The 23,280-nt window shown below is 45.0% G+C and overlaps 1 protein-coding gene across 3 annotated transcripts in view; it reads left to right on the top strand.

Moving 5' to 3' along the window:
* Positions 1 to 19,523, top strand: part of abch1 (ATP-binding cassette, sub-family H, member 1) — a 30,726-nt gene extending 11,203 nt beyond the window's left edge. For 2 of the 3 annotated variants that reach the window (XM_076977540.1, XM_076977541.1), the window contains exons 8-20: positions 538 to 769; positions 881 to 977; positions 1,149 to 1,317; positions 2,361 to 2,461; positions 4,067 to 4,138; positions 5,026 to 5,098; positions 5,344 to 5,400; positions 5,751 to 5,821; positions 6,442 to 6,530; positions 6,938 to 7,041; positions 7,387 to 7,546; positions 8,195 to 8,299; positions 9,892 to 19,523. In XM_076977540.1, coding sequence (XP_076833655.1) covers positions 538 to 769; positions 881 to 977; positions 1,149 to 1,317; positions 2,361 to 2,461; positions 4,067 to 4,138; positions 5,026 to 5,098; positions 5,344 to 5,400; positions 5,751 to 5,821; positions 6,442 to 6,530; positions 6,938 to 7,041; positions 7,387 to 7,546; positions 8,195 to 8,299; positions 9,892 to 9,998 — 1,437 coding nt within the window. In that variant the 3' untranslated portion in view covers positions 9,999 to 19,523. The remainder of the gene's footprint in view (positions 1 to 537; positions 770 to 880; positions 978 to 1,148; positions 1,318 to 2,360; positions 2,462 to 4,066; positions 4,139 to 5,025; positions 5,099 to 5,343; positions 5,401 to 5,750; positions 5,822 to 6,441; positions 6,531 to 6,937; positions 7,042 to 7,386; positions 7,547 to 8,194; positions 8,300 to 9,891) is intronic. The other variant, XR_013121770.1, reaches the window with a different exon arrangement.
* The last annotated feature ends 3,757 nt before the right edge of the window (positions 19,524 to 23,280 follow it).

Below are 23,280 nucleotides of genomic sequence, written 5' to 3'. Positions count from 1 at the left end.
AAATGCGTTAATTTTTTTAGTGCGTTAATTTTCCTGTAATTAATTAATCGAAATTAACGCATTAAAGTCCCACCAATAATATATATATATATATATATATATATATATATATATATATATATATATATATATATATATATATATATATAAACACATGCACACAAACAAAATTACACACACACCTTTCTGAGAAACAAATTTAGAAGTTGTGTGCAGTCAATATGTAATCTAAAAAATCTAATCTAATCCAAAATTGTATGTGTGCGTGTGCGTGTGCGTGCGTGCGTGTGTGTGTGTGTGTGTGTGTGTGTGTGTGTGTGTGGTGGGGTGCTTGTATGTGTGTGCATGTGCGTGTGTGATGGGGTGCTTGTATGTGTGTGTGTGTGTGTGTGTGTGTGTGTGTGTGCGTGCGTGCGTGCGTGTGGTGGGGGGCTTGTATACGTGTGTGTGTGTGTGTGTGTGTGTGTGTGTGTGTGTGTGTGTGTGTGTGTGTGTGTGTGTGCATGTGTGTGGTGCTTGTGCTGATGTTCCTATCAGACACTGGAGAGTGCCTTTCTGCAGCTTTGTAAGGACTCTGACCAGATAGAGTCAAAGAGCAGCTGCTCCCAGGCCCCTCACCAGGCTAACTGCCCCCAGGCCCCTCACCAGGCTAACTGCCCCCAGGCCCCTCCCCAGGTGAGCAGCCCCTCTCCAGACAGCCTGGAGGACGAAAGCAGGACACCCATCCTAGGTCAGAGGTCACCGCCAGCAGCCCCACACACTCCAAAAGGTACTGCAGGAGGAGCACTTAAATGTGCCCTAAATATCTAAATATAAATTAGACCAACTCTTCATGATCCTGTGTGTGTGTGTGTGTGTGTGTGTGTGTGTGTGTGTCCAGTTGACTGGAAGGTGAAAGTACGACATGTCATTCCAAAATGGCGGAACATTGTAGCTTTGACGATCAAAACGTTGGTGAGAATGAAGAGAAATCCGGGGTAATGAATATTGAATGAATCAGTTATCAATCTGATATACATTTGTATTTCTTTAGATCACTGAGTACAAAAACATATTTTCTTTACATTTTACATTGTTTACATTCTTCTTTCTCTCTCCACCTCCCTCTCTCCCCACCTCCCTCTCTCTCTTTCTCTCCTCCTGTGCAGTTCTCTCTGTTTCCAGTTCCTGCTGCCCGTGATTCAGATCTGTTTGATGTGTTTGTGTATTGGTGGAGACCCGCAGGGGATCGAGGTGGCCGTGGTCAATAACGAGACCAGTGCAAGCTCCTACAGTCACACGCTTCTCCACTTCCTTGACAACACAAGCATCCATCAGGTGCCCAGTGACTTTCTCAGGGTTGCACAATACATCAGAATTAGAGCTGTATCACGATATTGTGAGATTAAGATTGAAATCATTAATAATTTATGTTTTATTTCATTTATATGTACATTTTCAGATTTGTCGCAGCTGTGATTTTAGGTTACTGATTGTTAGTTTGGCTGAATGTCCAGTGTGAGCCTGTGCTGACTGATCTTAAAAAACCATGAAAAGACAGCAGACGAGTTTAGTGAGTTTTGTTATAACCATGTTCAAAAGGTAACTAGAAAACAAAAAGAAACAACTCATTTGTGTGCTGGATTAATTCACTCATGTTACCCACAAATAACGTAAAAATACTGCAGGATCATATGATCATATGCCTTTTGATCTTTTGAATACTGATACTGCAATGTACTAATAAAGTTACAAAGAAAATAAACATTTTAAAGTATTTAATGTTAATTTCTCAGTTGGCAGTTACTAATAATAGCAATATTAATATTATGTTTTCTGTTAATCTGCTATGTGTTTTGTTCAAAAACAACAATGATACAAAACCATATTCATTAACACGTATAACCATGCATATGCATGTGCAATTAACTAGAAAGCATCTATTAGCAACACCGAGCTTTTCACTCTTGTCTCTCTCACTGGCTCTCACAGCTGTAAACAAATATAGCAGATAGCGTCACTTCTGTCTAACTGTACTGTCATGGTGGAAGCTCACAGTCACAGCTGTGTTCCTAATAGAGGAGAAGACCTGAGACTGTGGTCTGATGGCACGTGTGATAAAGGGGAAACATATAATGTGGAGTTGCAGTGCTTATTACTGATTATTGATCAGTTCTTCATAAAATTATTGATATTGGTCTATTACAGTTAGTTATTGTATACACAAGTGACGATATTCTTGTTTCATCAAAGTAATTTCTGATTGTGCTGCAATTTAGAAAATTAATGATACAATTGCACACTGTAATACAATACTACAAAAAGAGGAAATATTTATGATTTATACATTGTTCAACTTCAATGTTTTAATGTCCTTGCAGGTGGCCGTCTCCATTCTGAGGCTATGGAAGGCATTTATAACGGAGAGTACTGGGGAGTTATTGAGTTTTGGCCAGAACTTCACCGGTTTCCTGACCAAGAGGTAAACTGGCACTCCGAGTGAGTCAGGCCAGTTTGATCCAGTTTGAGATCAGATTGGTTTGATTCAATTCAGTGTGATTTGATTAGATTCAGTGCGATTTGATTTGTGCAGCGTTCTTGTGTGAACGTCGGAGCTGGTGCTGGTTCCATTGGTCCAGTGGTCCTTATTTCAGGCTCAACTGAACTGAGTGTTAGATGATGAAGAAACCAGAGTCCTGTCAATAACCCCAGCTCACAGTTTACATGATGGTTTAGGTCTTACATGATGGTTTAGGTCTTACATGAGTCTTCAGTCTCCAGTCCGGGATTTGTCCAGAACACTCCAAGGTCCAAGCTGTAGATATTACTACTGGACATACCTGGACAACACCTGCTATTGGCCTGTACTGTGTGGAGATGTTTAGGAGTTCTGAGTAATACGAGACTGTGATCTGAATAGGTTTGAAACACATGGTGAGAAATGACACATGAAACATTTGATCTATGAAGACACATGGGTCATTTTACCTGATATTACATCACAGTCTAGTTGCGTAAGAAAACGTCAAACGTGATGAGAGGAGAAATAAAAGAGAGAAATTAAAGGAGGGAAAGGACAGAGAGGGTCGAGAGAGAAAGGTGTGTGTGTGTGTGTGTGTGTGTGTGTGTGTGTGTGTGTGTGTGTGTGTGTGTGTGTGTGTGTGTGTGTGTGTGTGTGCTTGGTAAAGGATGCATAGTTTCAAGTCTGCATCGGGCAGGAAAAGCAAGAAATTCCTCGTTTGCTTGTCTTGTCTCTGTCATTCAAAACATGATATTTAAAAAGGAGAAAAATTAAAAAGTCCATGAAAAATCCCATAGATCAGTGATTATTCAAACTGAGCTGCCGGTGTCATGTGACTGTGCCAAAGAGCATGCTGGGAAGGTACTAGTGTCACACAGTGTGTCACCTTCCTTAAGTGCTGCACACCTGAGACACACTTCACTGCTATGGCAACGGACTCCCCATCTCCTCCGAGCAGAACAGTTTTTCAATATTTGAATGAGTGTGTGTGGTGTGTGTGTGTGTGTGTGTGTGTGTGTGTGTGTGTGTGTGTGTGTGTGTATCTCTTTTATTAGGTTTTGGACAGTAGTAAAATTTACAGACTTACAGTTTGTGTTACATTAGAGGTACATGAATGTAGTGGTACGAGTTTTATCAAGGAGTCTTATATGGATATGTGGATATATATAATATATATATATATATATATATATATATAATAATATATACTATTATATATATATATATATATATATATATATATAGGGTACATATATACATATATATACCCCAGTCCTGTAGGGACCCCACTGTGTTCAGGCTCAGTCTAGCTAACGCCTGCATGGAGAGGGCTTGGGGGCATTTTCCCATTTTGTGCCCCATGGTTTCTGAATGTTTTTTGAATGTCTAATCAAATATGTTCTGTATTAAATCGATTATACATGCTGCACTATCATGAGTGTGTAAATGTGTACCATATTGTCAACATGTCATTGTAAATATGTTGGAAATACAATGTAAATATCTGTTGGAGACAGTAGTTGCTGGATATTAATGGAACGATTATTTTTCTTTCTGCATTGACAGAATGTTACAGCCCAGAGTCACCAGAGACGTGGTTGAGGGGGGGTCTGTTGCACGTGTGGCTGGACTTGACCAGTGAGTTCTACAGATACAGATACAGTATCTCTTATTGCAGTGGTTCCCAAAGTGGGGGCGCGCCCCCTAGGTGGGGCGCGGAGCTATTGCAGGGGGGCGCGGAGCTTGAAAGTAAAACGTGCACATGTGTCAATATTAGGGATGCACCGATTCCGATATTAATATCTGAAACAATTCTAGATCGGGTATCGGGGACAATGTGACCGATCCATAAAAACAGATCTATTAGTCTAATTCTATGCTTGTAACGCTTGCTTTTCGGAGTTAGTTCAACCTTAATACTTAATACTTAATACTCGCGCGGTATTCCACTTAGTCCGTTTATTTGCTGGTTGACCTGGGCTCCAGCAATACTTCACTGTTCATACATGGACTGGTGAGTTGTCCAAAGCTCATTTAATGCGTTACTTACAGAAATAAAATAAAGAGCAGTGGTCTGACTCGGTCTACGGCAGAAAGCTAAAACAACAATATTCCATACGCGCGCTCAACTCGCTCCCTTAAAGAGACAGTACACATATTTCTGGCCGTTACATGCTTTGTGCTCTGCGTGATGTCTGCGCTTGCAAACTAGCCGCATATGTATTGTTGTTTCTCTTATTTCATCTCCTTATTTATTTTAAATAATATTTAGAATTCTTGAACCATTTAAAAGGTTTCTTGCAGTTTATTTTTTTCATGTTTGACCAAAGTTGTGAACCTATTGTTTTTGTAAGTTTTCAACACATCCCTAGTCAATGGGGGGGCGCAAAAATATTCTCATCTACTAAAGGGGGGCACGGCAGAAAAAGTTTGGGAATCACCGTCTTATTGGAACCATGTAGAGTCACCACTAGAGGGTGCTGTTTAAATGCATTAAGTACAAAACTGTAATTAGGTCAGAATAGTGTGTGTGTTATTTATTTTTTAGATCGCCAAATAGCAGTAATGCTGCAAAAGAAGCTTCATGAAGCATTTCAGGTGAAGTTTGAATGCCAACGGCTACACTGTGGCTCTCAAAGCTACAGTACATTACCATAATAATACTGGTTTACTTCTTTATTAGTCATGTAACCCAAATCATTTAAATAATAACATGCTGTATTTATTTAATGCATGTTATTGTACACCGGGGTGTGTACACAATCGTACACAACGTGTGTGTGTGTGTGTGTGTGTGTGTGTGTGTGTGTGTGTGTGTGTGTGTGTGTGTGTGTGTGTCTTAGGCCTTCATTGAACATAAAATGGGTAGTCTGGCCTACCTGGTTTCAGTCCCCGTTAAGGTAACGTTGATGCACATTGTAACGTTGATTCTGTGTCCTGCTGTGCTCTACTGACCTGTAGTGTTAAATTGAGTGCATGACATTTCTTGACATCACATTGCATGTTATAGATTTTATCTGTGATGCATTTTTTCATCACAAATACTTTTCTTTCTACCACTTTGTGTGCTACACATCCCTCTGTTTGTATTTGTGGCCTGTGTGCTGCGCTCGCTCTCTCTCTCTCTCTCTCTCTCTCTCTCTCTCTCTCTCTCTCTCTCTCTCTCTCTCTTTCTCTCTCTCTGTACCTGTGGTCTGTGTATATTATCTCTCTCTCTCTCTGTATCTGTGACCATTCTGTTCTGGGGTAGTTTGAGGAGCCCGTATACGGGAGTCAGAACACAGACTTCACCACGTTTGTGACACCTGGAGCAGTTCTGAGGTAAAATCTCTTTAAACAGTAAACATTAGCCTAGCTGGCTAAACTACCATGCTTACTGTTAATTAATGCACGTTAATTACCTCAGTAAATCTCAACTGAAAAAGCCACATGTATGTCAGATGTGTGTATGTCAGACGTGTGTTTGTCAGATGTGTGTATACCAGACATGTGTGTGTTTGTCAGATGTGTGTATGTCAGACATGTGTGTGTTTTGTCAGATGGGTGTATGTCAGACATGTGTGTGTTTGTCAGATGTGTGTATGTCAGACATGTGTGTGTTTGTCAGATGTGTGTATGTCAGACATGTGTGTTTGTCATATGTGTGTATGTCAGACATGTGTGTTTGTCAGACGTGTGTCTGTGTGTGAGAGAGACGTATGACACAAGAATATCGCTATGCCTTCTGTCTTTACAAACATTTATTTAACAGTTTAATTTAATGGACTTAATGCATAATGTTGTCAAAAGATTCAAATCACTAAGGTCTCTCTTTCTGTGTGTTTCTCTCTCTCACACACACACACACACACTAACTCTGTGTGTGCCTCTTTGTTGTGCTGTGTGTGTGTGTGTGTGTGTGTGTGTGCGTCTCTTGCCCCGCCCCTTGCCCCTCCCCACAGTATCACCTTCTACCTGGCGGTGGGTCTGACTGCGCTGTCCTTCGTCCTGGAGAGGAAGGAGGGGTTGATGGACAGGTGTTGGGTGGCAGGTGAGGAGCTGCTCAGCTGGTCATTCTCCCTCCTTCCTCCCTTAGCCTGAATCCCCGAGCACCACTTCCTGCTGTGGCTCCGCCCTCACTTATTTTCCCCCGCCTCCAATCAAACAGCCTGTGGGAACAGATAGTAAACTTCTATTAGCACAGATTTCCCACAGTTCTTTGCAAAAGCGCTGGTGGGGTTTGACATTGTTTCATATGAGCCTGCCCTCACTGCAGAGCATAAATTAAACACACACAAGGTCCGCTTCTCACTGAAAGAGAAGTGAACGCAGTGGGTGGATTTTGTTGAATTTAAATTGGAGCGAGTTGATGAACATGCTTAGAACATCCACTAGAGGGCGCGTGTTCCCATTCGTTAAAGTGGGCTCGTGTTTTCTGTGAATGTTTTCTCCCTCTAGGAGTGAGCTCGCTGGAAACTATGTTGGCACATCTCTTCTCTCAGCTGTTAGTCATCAGTGTCCAGATCATCCTGCTGCTTCTATTTATCCTGCTCGTGTTCAAGGTACGTGTGCGTGCCTAAGTGTACGGTTTATGTAAGTGTTAATCCCCCACGTTTGCATCCTGATTGGATCCTTTTAGACTCACACACACACAGTTGGAGTTCTAGACCCCGTGGCCAACAGCTAGGTCATGTTCAGTTAGCAACTGATTCCCAGGGAGCCCGTGTATTGTCACACTGATAAATATGTAATCTGGATATATGCTCTAGATAAGAGTGTCTCTCTCTCTCCCCCTCTCTCTCTCCTCTCTCTCCCTCTTTCCCTCTCTCTCTCTGTCTCTCTCTCCTCTCTCTTTCCCTCTCTCTCTCTCTCCTCTCTCTCTCTCTCTCTCTCTCTCTCTCTCTCAGATCCCTAATGAGGGATCCCTGGCACTGGTTGTCACCCTGATAGTTCTGCAGGGCGTAACTGGAATCTCCTTTGGATTGGTCATCTCCTCGGCCATCGACGACGAGCAGGCAGCCAATCAGGCGGCGCTCGGCGTCTTCTACCCCAATCTCATCATCAGTGGTATGACTGGGTCGCTCCGTCTCAGATGACGTGAGACGTCTCATCATCAGTGGTATGACTGGTTCGCTCCGTCTCAGATGACGTGAGACGTCTCTCATCATCAGTGGTATGACGGGGTCGCTCGGTCTCAGATGACGTGAGACGTCTCTCCTGCCGGTCTCATTTCACCTGTCAGCGCGTGACGTGGCTCTAATGATGGCTGTGATTTCCTTCCTTACACGATAAGGAAAACATTAGTGCAACATGAGCTTGGTGGGTCCAGGGAGATCAGTAGAGGGAAGGATGGAGTGATGAGATGGAGCAGAAGACTGGAGGAAGTAGAGATAGTGAAACATGAGGGAAGAGGGAGGGAGAGAGAGAGGGAGAGGGAGAGAGAGAGAGAACAGCACTAAGTGGATTACTGAGAGATGGAGGAGGAGGTTATCCCTGGGGTTCAGACCTCATTTATTGTAAACTACCGTACACACACACATACACACACACTCTCACACACATACACACACACACACACACACATACACACACTCTTACACACATATACACACACACACACACACACACACACACACACACACACACACACACACATGCACACACACACACACACACACACACACACACACTCAAACACACTCTTCTCTCCTGTAGGTGTGATCTGGCCTGTGGAGTGTATTCCATATCCTCTACGTTACCTGAGTCTGGTGCTACCACAGACATATGCATCTGAGTCCCTCCGCTGCATCATGTACCGAGGTAAATTATACACACACACACACACACACACACACACACACACATACATTCCCCCCCCCCCCCCCCCCCCCCCCCCACATACACACACGCGCTTCTTGCATCATGTTTAGTGGAAATCTTATACTTACACACACACACCATTACTCCACAAAGTAAACACACACACACACACACACACACACACACACACACACACACACACATACACACACACATACACACTCACACACACACACACACATACACACACACACGCACACACACACACACACACACACTGTAGTGAGCCTCGTATCTCCCTTGTGTTCTATGATGATCTTATGTTGCAGCAGACAACATGGACACCTAACACTCCTACTAGCATAGCAACCACCGCGCGGACACACACACACACACACACACACACACACACACACACACACACACACACACCTCCCCTCTGCCTTTCTTTATCTCACTCTTTCTTTGCATGTCTCTCACTCTCTCTCCCTCCCTTCCTCTCTGTCTCTTTCCACTGTTTGTCATCTCTTTCTTAATTATTCACTGAGTCTAGCTGTGCATCTCAGATTAAATCAGTGGGGAACCGTCAGGGCCTTCTACGCCCTCTCAGAGGGCCTAAAATATTCTTAAGACATAAATATATATAATACAATTTATCCAATTTTATTTTATCTACTTAAAGTTTGACAATTGACATCTAAACAATTACAAAAATATAAGTAAACAAATTATTCACCCGTGTCTATTCAACCTGTGTTGGAAGGTGAGGGGTTAAGTGGAAGCCTGTGAGCCTGTGTCTCTCCCTATCAGGACTGTGATGCCCGCTGTTCGTTTACAGAGGGCCTGGCAGTTATAATTCAGCGCAATACCAGTTTCAAATGACGGCAAAATTGACCAATCATATCTTCCCTCTTAGTGGGCGGGCTTAACTGTATGATTATTTCCGCCTGCTGTGGCGATGCTAGCTGGCGTTAGCGTACCACCGCTAGCTGGCGTTAGCGTACCACCGCTAGCTAGTTTCGGTTCAGTCCTTTGATGTCCTTGTGCGCGTTGTTTACATATTCCACTTCCGAGGAACACGGAGCTGTGAACCTTATTTTGTTGGAACATTATTTTGCTTAAGAAGTTATCTAGTACAGATATTGTTTATTTTTAAAGCTGTACTGTCATCTCAATTTTTATTGATTTTTTTATTGCAGTTAATTAGGAGAGGAAATTAACTGGGGGGGATGGAAGCGGGCCCAGATATAATGGTCACGGTTCGCGGTTAAATACACCTTTTAACCCTTTAACCCTTCACACCCTCTTATGTCTTCTCGCGATGGGTTATGGACTAGAAGAGAAACCTTACCAGCTAACTATGGCAACCAAAATCACTTAAATACATTAGAAGAGTTTATTAAATGAGGTTAAAGGTGTGTCACTCTAAGTGGGTCTAGTGCAGGTGTAGGTGTAGTAGTGCAGGTGTAGTCCAGGTGTGGGCGCCACACCGGGCCTTGGTGAATAAGACTATCCCTAGCCTAAAGGGTGGGTGTCCCTGTCCTGCTGTCCCGCTGTCCCGCGTCCTGACTGACTGTGTTATTCCCCTGCAGGATGGGGTCTGTCCCGCATGATGGTGTGGCGCGGCTTTGCCGTCACTCTGGGCTGGAACACGTTCTTCATCATCCTGGCCACCATCATCCTCAAGCTGAGAACCTGAACGGATGCCCAGGAAGGTGCTTTGAAGTGGGGGGAGACCATCAGGCCAGTCCCAGGTTTCATGGAAGAGAAGAGCCCTCTGTGTGTGTACGTGTGTGTACGTGTGTGTACGTGTGTGTGTGTGTGTGTGTGTGTGTGTGTGTGTGTAGAGGCTCAGTGGGCGTCCCTCAACCCTGCTGAAGTGGAGAGATTGGAGCTGCCAGCCGACGACCAGCCCTCTCCCCTAGCACAGCCAATCAGGGCAGTTGCCCTAAGGACCAGAGCCAATAACCTCAGGGATCCTCTCAGCCTATCAGAGACCTTTTCTCACTCATCGTCAGCATGCTACCAGCACAATTGCAGAAGAGCCTGACACACTTTTAATCCCATTTAAACCCTGATGTTGATCGTTTTGCTATGTTTGATTTATGTGACTTATCTATGCCTGTGGATACTCGCCGGGTGATGGGGACGGCGGCCGGTCCTACAGCAGTAAGATCTGTGCTAACAAGGACGGCGGCCGGTCCTACAGCAGTAAGATCTGTGCTAACAGGGACGGCGGCCGGTCCTACAGCAGTAAGATCTGTGCTAACAGGGACGGCGGCCGGTCCTACAGCAGTAAGATCTGTGCTGTAAATGGACCACTGGAAGTACCACCTCCCTTTGAGAGGCTCATGGCATGCACATATCCCAGAATGCCTTGTGGAATCAACTGTTTCTGAACTTTATGAAGCTTTTGAAACAGTATGGAGCGCACTCTTACAAACCTTTGTGTGGCTGTGTCTGTATGCGTGTGTCTGTATTTTTATCTTTCTTTAAGTGCAAGTCCCCTCAAGACTTTCTCTTCGCATTATTAGCTGGCAGTTTTAACCCTTTGTTGCTCTACCTTCTGGGCATGGATGTATGTGCATATTTGCATCTGTGTGTGTAGGTCTGACTGCTCTAATGACTGTATCTATGCCTGTGATCCTACCACAGTAAAGTGGATTAGCTCAAAACAATCTTGTCCCAATGAGGAAAATTTGATGGCTGCCTTAACCTGCACTTCCTCATGCTGGACAAAGGAGGTGCTGTTTAGCCAGCCACCGGAATTTGAACTTTTGCTGAATTTGTGTCTGGGTTTACATCTTATTTTTAAGGGGAATTCATGCAATGTAAAATGTATTTTCAAGTTTACATCCTTGATGGATAGAAGAAGACCCAGACAAACCTCTTTAGAATAAATGGGTGTTGATAGTATTAAACAAAAAACAGTTCATACCTCGCATACCTGGTCTGAGTATTTCAGAAACTGCTGATCTACTGGGATTTTCATGCACAACCATCTTTAGGGTTTACAGAGAATGCTCAGAGAGAAAATATCGAAAATATAGAAAAAAGAGAAAATATCCAGTGACTGGCAGTTCTGTGGGAGCAAAAGCCTTGTTGAGGTCAGAGGTCAGAGGAGAATGGACAGATGGCAACAGTGAATCAAATAACCAGTTGTTACAACCGAGGCATGCAGAAGAGCATCTCTGAACATACAACACGTCAAATCTTCAAGCAGATGGGCTACACTTCTCTCAGCTGAGAACAGGAAACTGAGGCTACAATTCGCACTGGCTCACCAAAATTGGACAATAGAAGATTGGAAAAATGTTGCCTGGTCTGACGAGTCTCGATTTCTGCTGTGACATTCGGATGGTAGAGTCAGAATTTGGCGTCAACAACATGAAAGCATGGATCCATCCTGCCTTGTATCAACAGTGTGGGGGTATTTTCCTGGCACACTTTGGGCCCATTAGTACCAATTGAGCATCGTGTCAACACCACAGCCTACCTGAGTATTGTTGCTGACCATGTCCATCCCTTTATGACCACAGTGTATCCATCTTCTGATGGCTACTTCCAGCAGGATAACGCACCATGTCATAAAATGCGAATCATCTCAGACTGGTTTCTTGAACACGACAGTGAGTTCACTGTACTCAATGGCCTCCACAGTCACCAGATCTCAGACCAATAGAGCACCTTTGGGATGTGGTGGAAGGGGAGATTCACATCATGGATGTGCAGCAGACAAATCTGCAGCAACTGTGTGATGTTATCATGTCAATATGGACCAGACTCTCTGAGGAATGTTTCCAGTACCTTGTTGAATCTGCCACGAAGGATTAGGGCAGTTCTGAAGGCAAAAGGGGGTCCAACCCGGTACTAACAAGGTGTACTTAATAAAGTGGCCAGTGAGTGTATACAGTATATACATGATTGAGATTGAGGTTATTCTGGTAACCAGAATAATGTAATCAGTGTGTTACATTAGGAATCCTCAATTTGTGAAAGCAGTTGTCCTGAAATGACTGTTTGACTGTTTGTATGTGTAGTGAACTACATGTACTCAGGTCTCCGTGATTGTCAGACCGCTCAAAGAGCTGATCTGTATTGCCTTTTATAAAATGTGACAGTAAGTGAAGTTGAGGTGAAGTAATATCTCAGTGACCTGAAACACTTCATCTCAAAGTGACTGTCCAATGGGAGTGCTTCCTCCCTCTTCTCCTATTGGACACTCTTGACTTTCTGGTTCAAGCTGTTTGGCTAAGTGAAAAATCTCTCTGCTTTGTAAATAATGTAACAAATAAAACATCAAAGGAACAGTGAACAGAAACTAAATTAGAAAACATCAAAGCAACAGTGAACCAAAACTCTGGAATCTTGCGCTGTTTTTGTTACTCAAATCAAAAGGAGGAATCACAGCAGTCCGTCCGTAAATATTTGGACGATGACATGATTTTTGTTGTTTTAGATCCAGCACTGTCACGACCAGACAGATGAGCAGACACTTGCAGAATGATAACAGGATTTATTTTAACAGAAGCTTACCCACGACAGGGTCGGGAAACCGTACATAACGAAGAATAAATCCTGGAAAAGAACCGATCACCAAACTGAGGACTGACAATTACGGATCCAAAAAACCACAGTGATAAGCACCCGGAATACAGCGACGCATGCATGAAAACAAATACGGAGCAATGAGTTCCTACTTGTTCCCACTATTTATAGGGAGGGGGACAGGTGCTTCCCATCAGTGCAATTGTTGGTCTGAACGCTGGGGGTCACATGAGCCCCCGCGGTATTCTGGGTACCGGAGTTCCATTCGTCCGGTGTGGCAGGCACAGATATAACCGGACAGGTCGGTATCACGGGCCTGACAGTATCCCCCTCCAAAAGAACCGGGGGAGGACCAGAGCGAGGACGACCACGGCGACGGCCACCCACCGCACTGGAACTGGGGCCCGCCCTACTAGTGGAGGACCGGGAACCACATGGACTGGGAGATGGAGATGCTCGTCTGTCAGGACCGGAGCCAGACAGGAACTGCCTCGGACGCCCCCTGGGCCTCGGAGCAGGCTTAGAAGGGTGACGACCATGAAAATCTGCAATCATACCGGGGTCCAGGACATCTTTAGCGGGAACCCAACTCCGCTCCTCAGGACCATAGCCTTCCCAGTCAATGAGATACTGGAGGATTCCCCCCCGTCTCCGTGAGTCCAACACCTCCCGCACAGCGTATACGGGAGACCCCTCCATCTCCACGGCAGTGGGCGGAACGTCACTGGGCAGCCCCTCATCCAATGGGCCAGGAATCACAGGCTTAAGGAGAGACGCATGGAAAGAATTAGAAATGTGAAAATTCACGGGCAGCGCTAAACGAAATGTAACCTCATTAATTTTGTCGGTTATGGGAAACGGACCGATAAATTTGGGTTGGAGCTTCCTGCAACCCTCCTCAAACCTGAGGTCCCTAGTAGAGAGCCAAACCCGATCTCCTGGACGAAATGAGGGTGCATCGGCCCTATGCCTGTCCGCCTGTTCCTTATAACGAGACAAAGCTTCCGAGATATGACGATGCGTCTCCTCCCAAACCGCTCTACTACGCGTCATCCAATCTTCCACCACAGGGACCCTGGACGTCACGGCTGTCCAGGGAGCCAAGGGCGGTTGGTAACCGAGCATACACTGAAAGGAACTGATCTTTGAGGTGGAATTAATCAGTGAATTTTGTGCTATTTCTGCCCAAATGAGAAACTGAGACCAGTCATGAGGGTTGTTATGACAAAACAAACGAAGGAATTTGCCCAATTCCTGATTGGCTCGCTCACACTGGCCATTGCTTTGGGGATGATACCCAGACGTAAGACTAATATTCATGCCGATATGTTCACAGAACGCTTTCCAGACATGAGAAGTGAACTGGGGACCCCTATCAGAAAGGACATCCTCCGGAATGCCAAAATGACGGAATATGTGACTATATAACGCCTTGGCTGTGTCGAAGGCTGAGGGAAGAGATGGGAAAGGAATATATTTAACACCTCGTGAAAACCTGTCAATGATAGTGAGGATAGTGATGTTGCCCTCCGAGGTCGGCAAGTCTGTAACAAAATCAATAGCTATATGTGACCATGGACGCTCTGGTATGGGCAGGGGCATAAGTTTCCCTGCTGGTAATGTCTTCGGGGTTTTACATTGGGCACACACTGAGCACGAAGCCACGAACCTATGTACATCCCTCCTTACAGTCTCCCACCAATACCGAGCTGTAATAAGCTGCGCTGTACGTGTCTCACCTGGATGCCCTGCAGAAAGCGAAGAGTGAGCCCAAGTAATTAATCTATCTCTGAATTCAGCTGGTACGTAAGTCCTCCCTTCCGGACAACCTGCAGGCCTAATTCGGCCTCTATTAGCCTCTGCAAGCTGTTCATCCAATTCCCAATGAATGGCAGATACAAATACAGACGACGGTAGAATAGTCTTGGGTTCTTGCTCCTGACCTTCATACACCTCTCCCTGATACATGCGCGACAAAGCATCAGCTTTGATGTTACGGCTTCCCGGACGAAAAGTCATAGTAAACTGGAATCTGGAAAAAAACAAAGACCACCTCGCCTGCCGGGCATTCAGGCGCTTGGCCGTACGGAGATATTCTAGGTTCCGATGATCTGTAAGTACAGTAAAAGGGTGGAGAGCTCCCTCGAGCCAATGCCTCCACTCTTCCAGCGCCAGCTTAACTGCCAGAAGTTCCCTATCCCCGATACCATAATTGCGCTCAGCAGGCGACAGCTTATGCGAATAGAAAGCTACAGGGTGTAATTTAGGAGGGTTCCCACTTCGCTGGGAAAGGACTGCTCCGACCCCAGACTCTGAGGCATCCACCTCCACCACAAACGGAGAGGCCGGGTCAGGGTGCTTCAATATCGGGGCAGTAGTAAAGGCCTCCTTTAAAGCGTCAAAAGCTGACTGCGCATGCCCAGACCAACTAAGCCTTCTCGGACCCCCTCGTAATAGGGCGGTGAGCGGAGAGGCTATGGCACTATAGTTTCTAATAAACCGTCTGTAAAAATTTGCAAAACCAAGAAATCGTTGCAGATCCTTCACAGACTTAGGAGCAGGCCAATCTGCAACTGCTTGAACCTTGTGATCGTTCATAACCACCCCAGACGAACTGATAATGTACCCCAGAAAAGATACTGTGCTTAAATGAAATTCACATTTTTCAGCTTTGACGTACAGATCGTTGTCAAGAAGTCTACGGAGCACCTGCCGTACTTGGCAAATGTGCGTTGGCAAATCTGGAGAATAAATCAAAATGTCATCTATAAAGACGATCACAAACTTCCCGAGCATATCACGAAATACGTCGTTAACAAAAGACTGGAAAACAGACGGTGCGTTCGACAAACCATAACTCATCACTCGGTATTCATAGTGTCCTCTTGTGGTAATAAAAGCAGTTTTCCACTCGTCCCCTGGTCTGATACGTATCAAATTATATGCACTCCTGAGGTCGAGTTTGGTAAAATACCGTGCTCCCCTAAGTTGCTCTAATGCTACGGGAATGAGCGGTAGCGGATACGCGAACTTCTTGGTGGCATTATTTAGTACCCGATAATCGATACATGGTCGCAACCCACCGTCCTTTTTCTTTATAAAAAAAAATCCGGAAGCGACCGGGGATTGGGACGGGCGAATAAAGCCCTGCGCAAGGGCCTCCTCAATGTAATTCCCCATAGCCTTCTCCTCCTCCTGCGTCAGAGGATAAACACGGGATTTGGGTAGCGGAACGCCATCTATAAGCTCGATCGCGCAATCATAAGGTCGGTGTGGAGGCAACTTAGTGGCGTGGATCTTACTGAATACTTCACCGAGATCCGCGTATTCTGCTGGAATAACGGTATGTTCAGGGGATTGAGGACTTTCAACTGACGTAGCGTGAACACTTACCGATGCGTTCTTTAAACATTGTGACCGACAAAAGGGAGACCAAGACAAAATGTCACGCTCAGTCCAAGAAATAACTGGGTTATGTTTCTCTAGCCACGGCAAGCCCAAAATAATAGAAAAATCCGAAGCAGGGAGCACCAACATGGGTAGGTGCTCAAAATGCAGAAAACTTGTCTGCAGTCCAACTGGTACGGTAACGTAAGATATGGGTTCATTTCCAACCGGCAACCCATCCAATGCGCGGACTTGAAACGATTTGGGCAGGGACTCCACTTCAATGCCAAGGTGGTCCGTGGTCCGTTGGCTGATGAAGTTCCCCTCAGACCCAGAATCAATCAGGGCTGAAACGACAAGCGAGGCAGAATGGCCGTAAACCACCACAGGAATACAGAACGACTTGGAAACCAATCCATTTGTGTGAATACTCACCACACTAGCGCGTGGAGCGGGCTCCACGCGCTGTCCAGAGGTAGGTGCTGGATTACGCATGGGACGCCTTCCACAGTCACGCCTAACATGACCCGCTCCTCCACAGTATAAGCATAGCCCCTCGTGTAGACGACGCAGACGTTCTTCAGGCGGCAAGCGGCCGGAATCGCACTGCATAGGTTCAACTGATGGGCTGACTCGGGGAGGAGGAGTGGCAGCATATTCCGGATGAGCTGAGGACAGTGGTACAGACCCACGGCGCTCATGGGTTAGAGTTCGGCGAGTCACCCTTGACCGCCGGCAGAGCAGCTGGTCTAAGCGGATTGTCATAGCAATAAGTTGATCTAAGGTGGATTCATCATCTCGACAAGCAAGTTCAGTAAGAATCTCAGGATTCAGACCATTACGGTAGACGTTTTTAAGGGCCGGCTCATTCCATCCGCTCCCAGCTGCGATGGTACGAAATTCGAGAGCGTAGGCAGCTGCGGTACGGGAACCTTGCTTGAGCCTTAGTAACAGCTCACCCTCCGACATTCCACTGTTAGTAAACTCAAAAACCCGGCGAAAGGTTGACAAGAATTCAGCGTATGACTTTGTATGCAAATCCTCCCAAACCGCTGTAGCCCAATCCAACGCCTTGCCGGACAAGCGGGACACCACGAAGGCGATCTTAGACCGATCTGAACTAGGTTGAGTGCTCTCGAAATAAACGGAGCACTGGAGCAAAAAACCCTTACATTTATCTGGATCTCCCTCAAATATCTCGGGCTTACTCACTGGGTAATAGTCCATGCCCGTCTCCGCAGGCGGTACCAGACCGCGAACAGACAGGTGGGCAAGATTTTCACTTAGTTGAGCCAGTTGTTCCTGCTGGGTGCTTTGTTGATGTATAAGTTCGGAAACGGACTGTGACACTTCTTGTATAAGTTGTTGATGGTGGCCCAGCAACTGTCCCTGGCTAGCCAGGGCAGTAGTTACAGGCTCTGACTCTGCTGTCTGCATAGTGAATGGCTCCGTATTTCTGTCACGACCAGACAGATGAGCAGACACTTGCAGAATGATAACAGGATTTATTTTAACAGAAGCTTACCCACGACAGGGTCGGGAAACCGTACATAACGAAGAATAAATCCTGGAAAAGAACCGATCACCAAACTGAGGACTGACAATTACGGATCCAAAAAACCACAGCGATAAGCACCCGGAATACAGCGACGCATGCATGAAAACAAATACGGAGCAATGAGTTCCTACTTGTTCCCACTATTTATAGGGAGGGGGACAGGTGCTTCCCATCAGTGCAATTGTTGGTCTGAACTCTGGGGGTCACATGAGCCCCCGCGGTATTCTGGGTACCGGAGTTCCGTTCGTCCGGTGTGGCAGGCACAGATATAACCGGACAGGTCGGTATCACGGGCCTGACAAGCACAGTGTGTTTTACTATGTTTTTAAGGGTATGTTAAGGGTATGTTCACCTAGTACTAAGGGTATGTTAAGGGTTATATTCACCTAGTGTAGGAATTAAGGGTATGTTCACCTGGTGCACTGTGTAGGGGTTAAGGGTATGTACACCTGGTGCACTGTGTAGGAATTAAGGGTATGTTCACCTGGTGCACTGTGTAGGGGTTAAGGGTATGTATACCTGGTGCACTGTGTAGGGGTTAAGGGTATGTACACCTAGTACACTGTGTAGGGGTTAAGGGTATATACACGTAGTACACTATGTAGGGGTTATGGGTATGTACACGTAGTACACTGTGTAGGAATTAAGGGTATGTTCACCTGGTGCACTGTGTAGGGGTTAAGGGTATGTACACCTGGTGCACTGTGTAGGAATTAAGGGTATGTTCACCTGGTGCACTGTGTAGGGGTTAAGGGTATGTACACCTGGTGCACTGTGTAGGAATTAAGGGTATGTTCACCTGGTGCACTGTGTAGGGGTAAAGGGTATGTTCACCTAGTACACTGTGTAGGGGTTAAGGGTATGTACACCTAGTACACTGTGTAGGGGTAAAGGGTATGTAGACCTGGTACACTGTGTAGGGGTAAAGGGTATGTAGGGATGAAGTCACTATTAGATCAGCTGCTGGCTGCTTACTTCGTGGCCAGCTGTATGTTTGTGCCTCTGTAGAGCCGACCAGAGAGGGCTGAGGAGGACGGAGCAGGCCTGCTGTTCCCAGCTGACATGAGGAGTACAGGAGAGGCCCCGCCCAGCACATTTGAGGCCCCGCCCAGCACATTTGAGGCCCCGCCCAGCACAGGAGAGGCCCCGCCCAGCACAGGAGAGGCCCCGCCCAGCACCGTTGAGGCCCCGCCCACCAGGGGTCTGAACAATCCGAAAAAATTACAGGCACGATAAAAACATTACACACAGCTCAAAATCGGTTTGTGGCACAGCTACAATATTAGGTGTCTCAAAAACATGTTGTTACGTCAGGCAGAAATGAGCAGCCTCACAGAGAACCAGTGTTGTCTCTGAGCTCCACACAGTGGCACCAGGAACATGCAAGCGCTCCTGTCCCTTTCTTCAGAATATTTGGTTATAGCCAGGGGTCAAACACTTTGTCAGACCGACGTTGTTAAAGATCCCAAATCACTTTAGTCCTTATACCCCCTTCCTCACTGCAGAAACAGATCTAGAGTGATCATACAAGTGTTTCTTTGAACAATAAATCGTTTTAAACAAGGCCGCAGTGTTTGTGATGTGGTGTGACAGAGTGAGCAGTTATGCTGAAAGATCAGCTTTGTCCAGTGTATGTTTGCTAACACACTTTATTCAGCACCTCCACAGTTACAGCTAACAGACACAGGGGGCTGATGTAAATCACACCATTACCATGCGTGAATCTCTGAACCAGATTTAAACAAGCGCTTTGTCAAAAAATGCTAATAAATGCCAAACGCGTGAGGCCCAGTTAGTTTGTTTTAATGAATTCTATTTGGCTTTCACTCTTGTTTGGCTCTTTACATGGAGTGTTATCACAAATTCTTTGCATGTGTGTTTTTCGTGAAATAGTCAACATGAGGACTCAGTACAAGCTGGCCCAAAGACAGACGTATTGGTGATGATCAAAGTTAGAAGTAATTACACCCACAGCCAATCACACGTGGATAGATCCAGGATGGGTCCAGGATGGGTCTAGGATAGATCCAGGATGGGTCCAGGATTTGCTTCAAGGGCTTCATAAACAGGACAGGGCCCAGACCTCTCACCTTTCTGCTGGTCACTCCCCACCAACAGAGAGACAGAGAAAGAGAGAGAGACAGAGTGTGAATAACGTCACTAAACAGGAGGATCAGTGGGCATTAGTGACTATGCCACACCTACTGTACCTCCATAAATACAGACTCAAAACTGCATTTAAGTGGGTCAGTGAAAAAGAGATAAGAAAAATTAAGAGAGAAGAGGAAGATCAAAGGTTAAAGAAAGAAGTAAAGACGTGTAGCATGGGAGACGTTCTGTAACGCTAGTCAACACCCGTGGAAACTTGCTAACGTTCTCGGAAAGAGACCAGACCTTTTATTCTAAACTGAGGTCAATTTTGAGTTTTCCCTTAACAAAAAAAAAAAAAACCCTTCACGTGTGCTACTGAAACACCGACACATACATCACCCACACATACCAATGTTTCTAACTGACCTTAAAATCAGGGCACGTGAATGAGATCATGCTAACTGTTGTCTGCTCAGCGTTGGCATTTACCATAACTGATCAGTTATATTCAGTTTCAAACTCAACACCATGGTCAAAATCTACACCCTCTAACAAAAGCTTATTCATCAACGGCATGATCTGAAGTGACCGCTCCTACCTATAAGTCCTGAGAATCAGCTGAATGGAAAAACAAGCTACAAACACGTCCCCTCTACCAGTCCTCAGATACCTCCATGGGTTAACAACAAGCAATAGCAGAAACATCTGGCTGAAACGATACAGGCTGAGAGTTCAAAGGTCAAAGTGGGACACACCCCCAAAGGTGGTGGTGCAGACCGGCTGAGTTAAGATCCTGTGTAAGGAGAGGGCAGAAGTAAGAGAGAGAGAGGGAAAGAGAGAGAGAGATCCCAGAGAAACAGAACACTTTGGATGGAGGCCCTTCATGAACTGTGCAAGCTTATATTGTATAATATAATTTGTATATACATCCGTATGTGTATTAGCACAATTTGTGAAATGTTGAATGTAACGAAAAGTTGAAACAGAATGTTCTGGAAAAGATCTTGAACTTTGACCCCTGCCTCTATACGTGCGTGTGTGTGTGTGTGTGTGTGTGTGTGTGTGTGTGTGTGTGTGTAAGGAATGATCCACGATCCTGTTCGCGTCGCACCTTCAACTTTGCGATGTCCTAAACATTCTAAGCATTCTGTAAACAAGTGCATGTACATAGTTACTGTTGCCATGACAGCTTGACAACAGCATGAGGCCAGCTCCCAAACACTGGACCGTGGGGATATGAACTGTTAACTGTGGAAGCAGGAAATACGCTGCCTAATCTTTCACACCACTCCTTTCACATCACACGCCTCTTTCCATGTCTCGCTTACTTCTCCCGCCTGTCTCCGTCTCACCTCACACTCTTTCTCACACTCTCTCTACATGTCTCACAGAACCCTGGTTCGTGTCTATTTCTCTCTGTCTGTGTTTCTCATTTCTTGACTGTTATGTTATGGAATTATACCAAAGCAGTTTAAAAAGCAAAGTTAAAAAAGATAAAGGATTACTAATGTATTAATGTTTAACAACAGAAGATTACAATTACCTGAAATAACTGACTCCGTCTCACTGTACTCCCTCTGTTTCTCTCTCTCTTTCTCTCTCTTTCTGTCTGTCTCTCTGTCAGTTAAATGCAGTAAGCTTTACTGGCAAGACCTTATTCAAAGCAAGAATTAGCATTTTCAGTGTTATAGAATATTGTAACTGTTGAAATCCTGTAAATGTCTCTATCTGGACTGCCATCACAGGTCTTTATTTAGCACAGCTGTTTCTGTTTAATGTTTTATGCATCAGTAACTCCTGAAATTAACCCTTAGATAAAACAGACACCCCGCTGAGATACACAGGTCATCATCAAGTGGGAGGGTGTATTTTCCTCTCTGTCTTGTTTATGGAGATTGAAATATAAAGTAGGTCGTATGATGTCAAATGGTGATATCATAACGCATATGTGTGCAAAGAACACAGAAAACAACAGAATATGGAACCAATGTGTCAGTACAAGTAAAGAGAACTTGTGTCTCAGAACACCTAAAGAACTCTATATGTGTCTTCAAACCCCTAAATAGATATCAAGTGTCTCAACTCTCGTGTCTTTTTCAGTACCCCTAGACATGTGAGTTCTCTTTAGGGGTGAAGAGAACTCACGTGTCCTGGAGTACTGAACGAGAGCTCACGTGTCTCTGAACACCTCAAGAGAACACTTAAGTCTCAAGATCTTTCCAACCTTTGTGTGAAGGTGCTCACGCTAAGCTGTGAAAGACAACAAGACACTAATGCTCAATACATTAATCATGACTGTGGGTTCGTATCACGCTGGAGTGTGTATGTGTGTTTGTGGGCCAGAAAGTAGGGACATCAGAATTTTAACATCGGAATGCTGGTGTTGTTATACTGGCATACACATAGTTTGTCACTGCAGCTGTGTGTGTGTGTGTGTGTGTGTGTGTGTGTGTGTGTGTGTGTGTGTGTGTGTGTGTGTGTGAGCAAGATGATGAGAGCACTCAATTCAACATGGCAGATGTGTTAATGTATGTTCTTAATTAGAATATGCTAACGTACAGCACGTGACCAAAGCCTTAGAGAAAATTAACTTTTGTTGAAGTGCTAATTGATAGTCTGTCAGCCACTGGAAAAAAAAACATCACATAGCATCACATAGGACGTGATATGTTGAGATATCTTTGACACATTATAGAGAATCTTTGCAGAATCTTCTTCAGGGTTCTAGGACTGGGTCTGGGTTTACTCTGTCAGGCTCGGGTATATTAAGGTGTCCCCAAAGCTTCCAATAGGACCAATCATTTGTTTTTATTGCGTGTTGCATGTCTTGATTTATGCACACCTTGGCCAAGAGCTCAGTCAGAGGTTCATTTAGTGTGTCTGGCTTCTGTTGACATACCCAGCTGATCACAGTGACCTATTACATCTCAGAGAGATTTAGAGATTATAAGGGCTTACATGTAGCCTAGCAGCACTGAACAAAACAGTCAAAAAAGGCATATGACAGTGACCCTTATTTATTTATTGACTTGTTTATTTGTTTATTCGTTTATTTATATGAAATACATTTCAGTTGATTTCTCATCTTGTAATCAGTAAAAAAGAATTAAAAGTAAGTAGCTTAATTTAATTTATATCCAAAAGTAATTGATGTAGTTTGTTACAGGAGAAAAACTAAACGCTTTAAGTTGTGAAACATTGAACAATAAAGTAACAAAATGATCTAACGCATTATCAAGTTTCTGATTTTGGCAACACGAGGCGTAGCTTGTAGTTAATGTGCTGTTTACAAACACAAACGCACCCATCCCGTCTGCAGCCCCGAGTCCGGCGAACTACGTTTACCACAATGCATTGCAACGTGATGAATGACGCGGCAGCTTCGTCTCCTCCCACC

The sequence above is a fragment of the Brachyhypopomus gauderio genome, chromosome 17 (assembly GCF_052324685.1).
Source record: "Brachyhypopomus gauderio isolate BG-103 chromosome 17, BGAUD_0.2, whole genome shotgun sequence".
NCBI classification, from domain to species: domain Eukaryota; kingdom Metazoa; phylum Chordata; class Actinopteri; order Gymnotiformes; family Hypopomidae; genus Brachyhypopomus; species Brachyhypopomus gauderio.
This window is presented reverse-complemented; position numbering and strand designations above follow the sequence as displayed.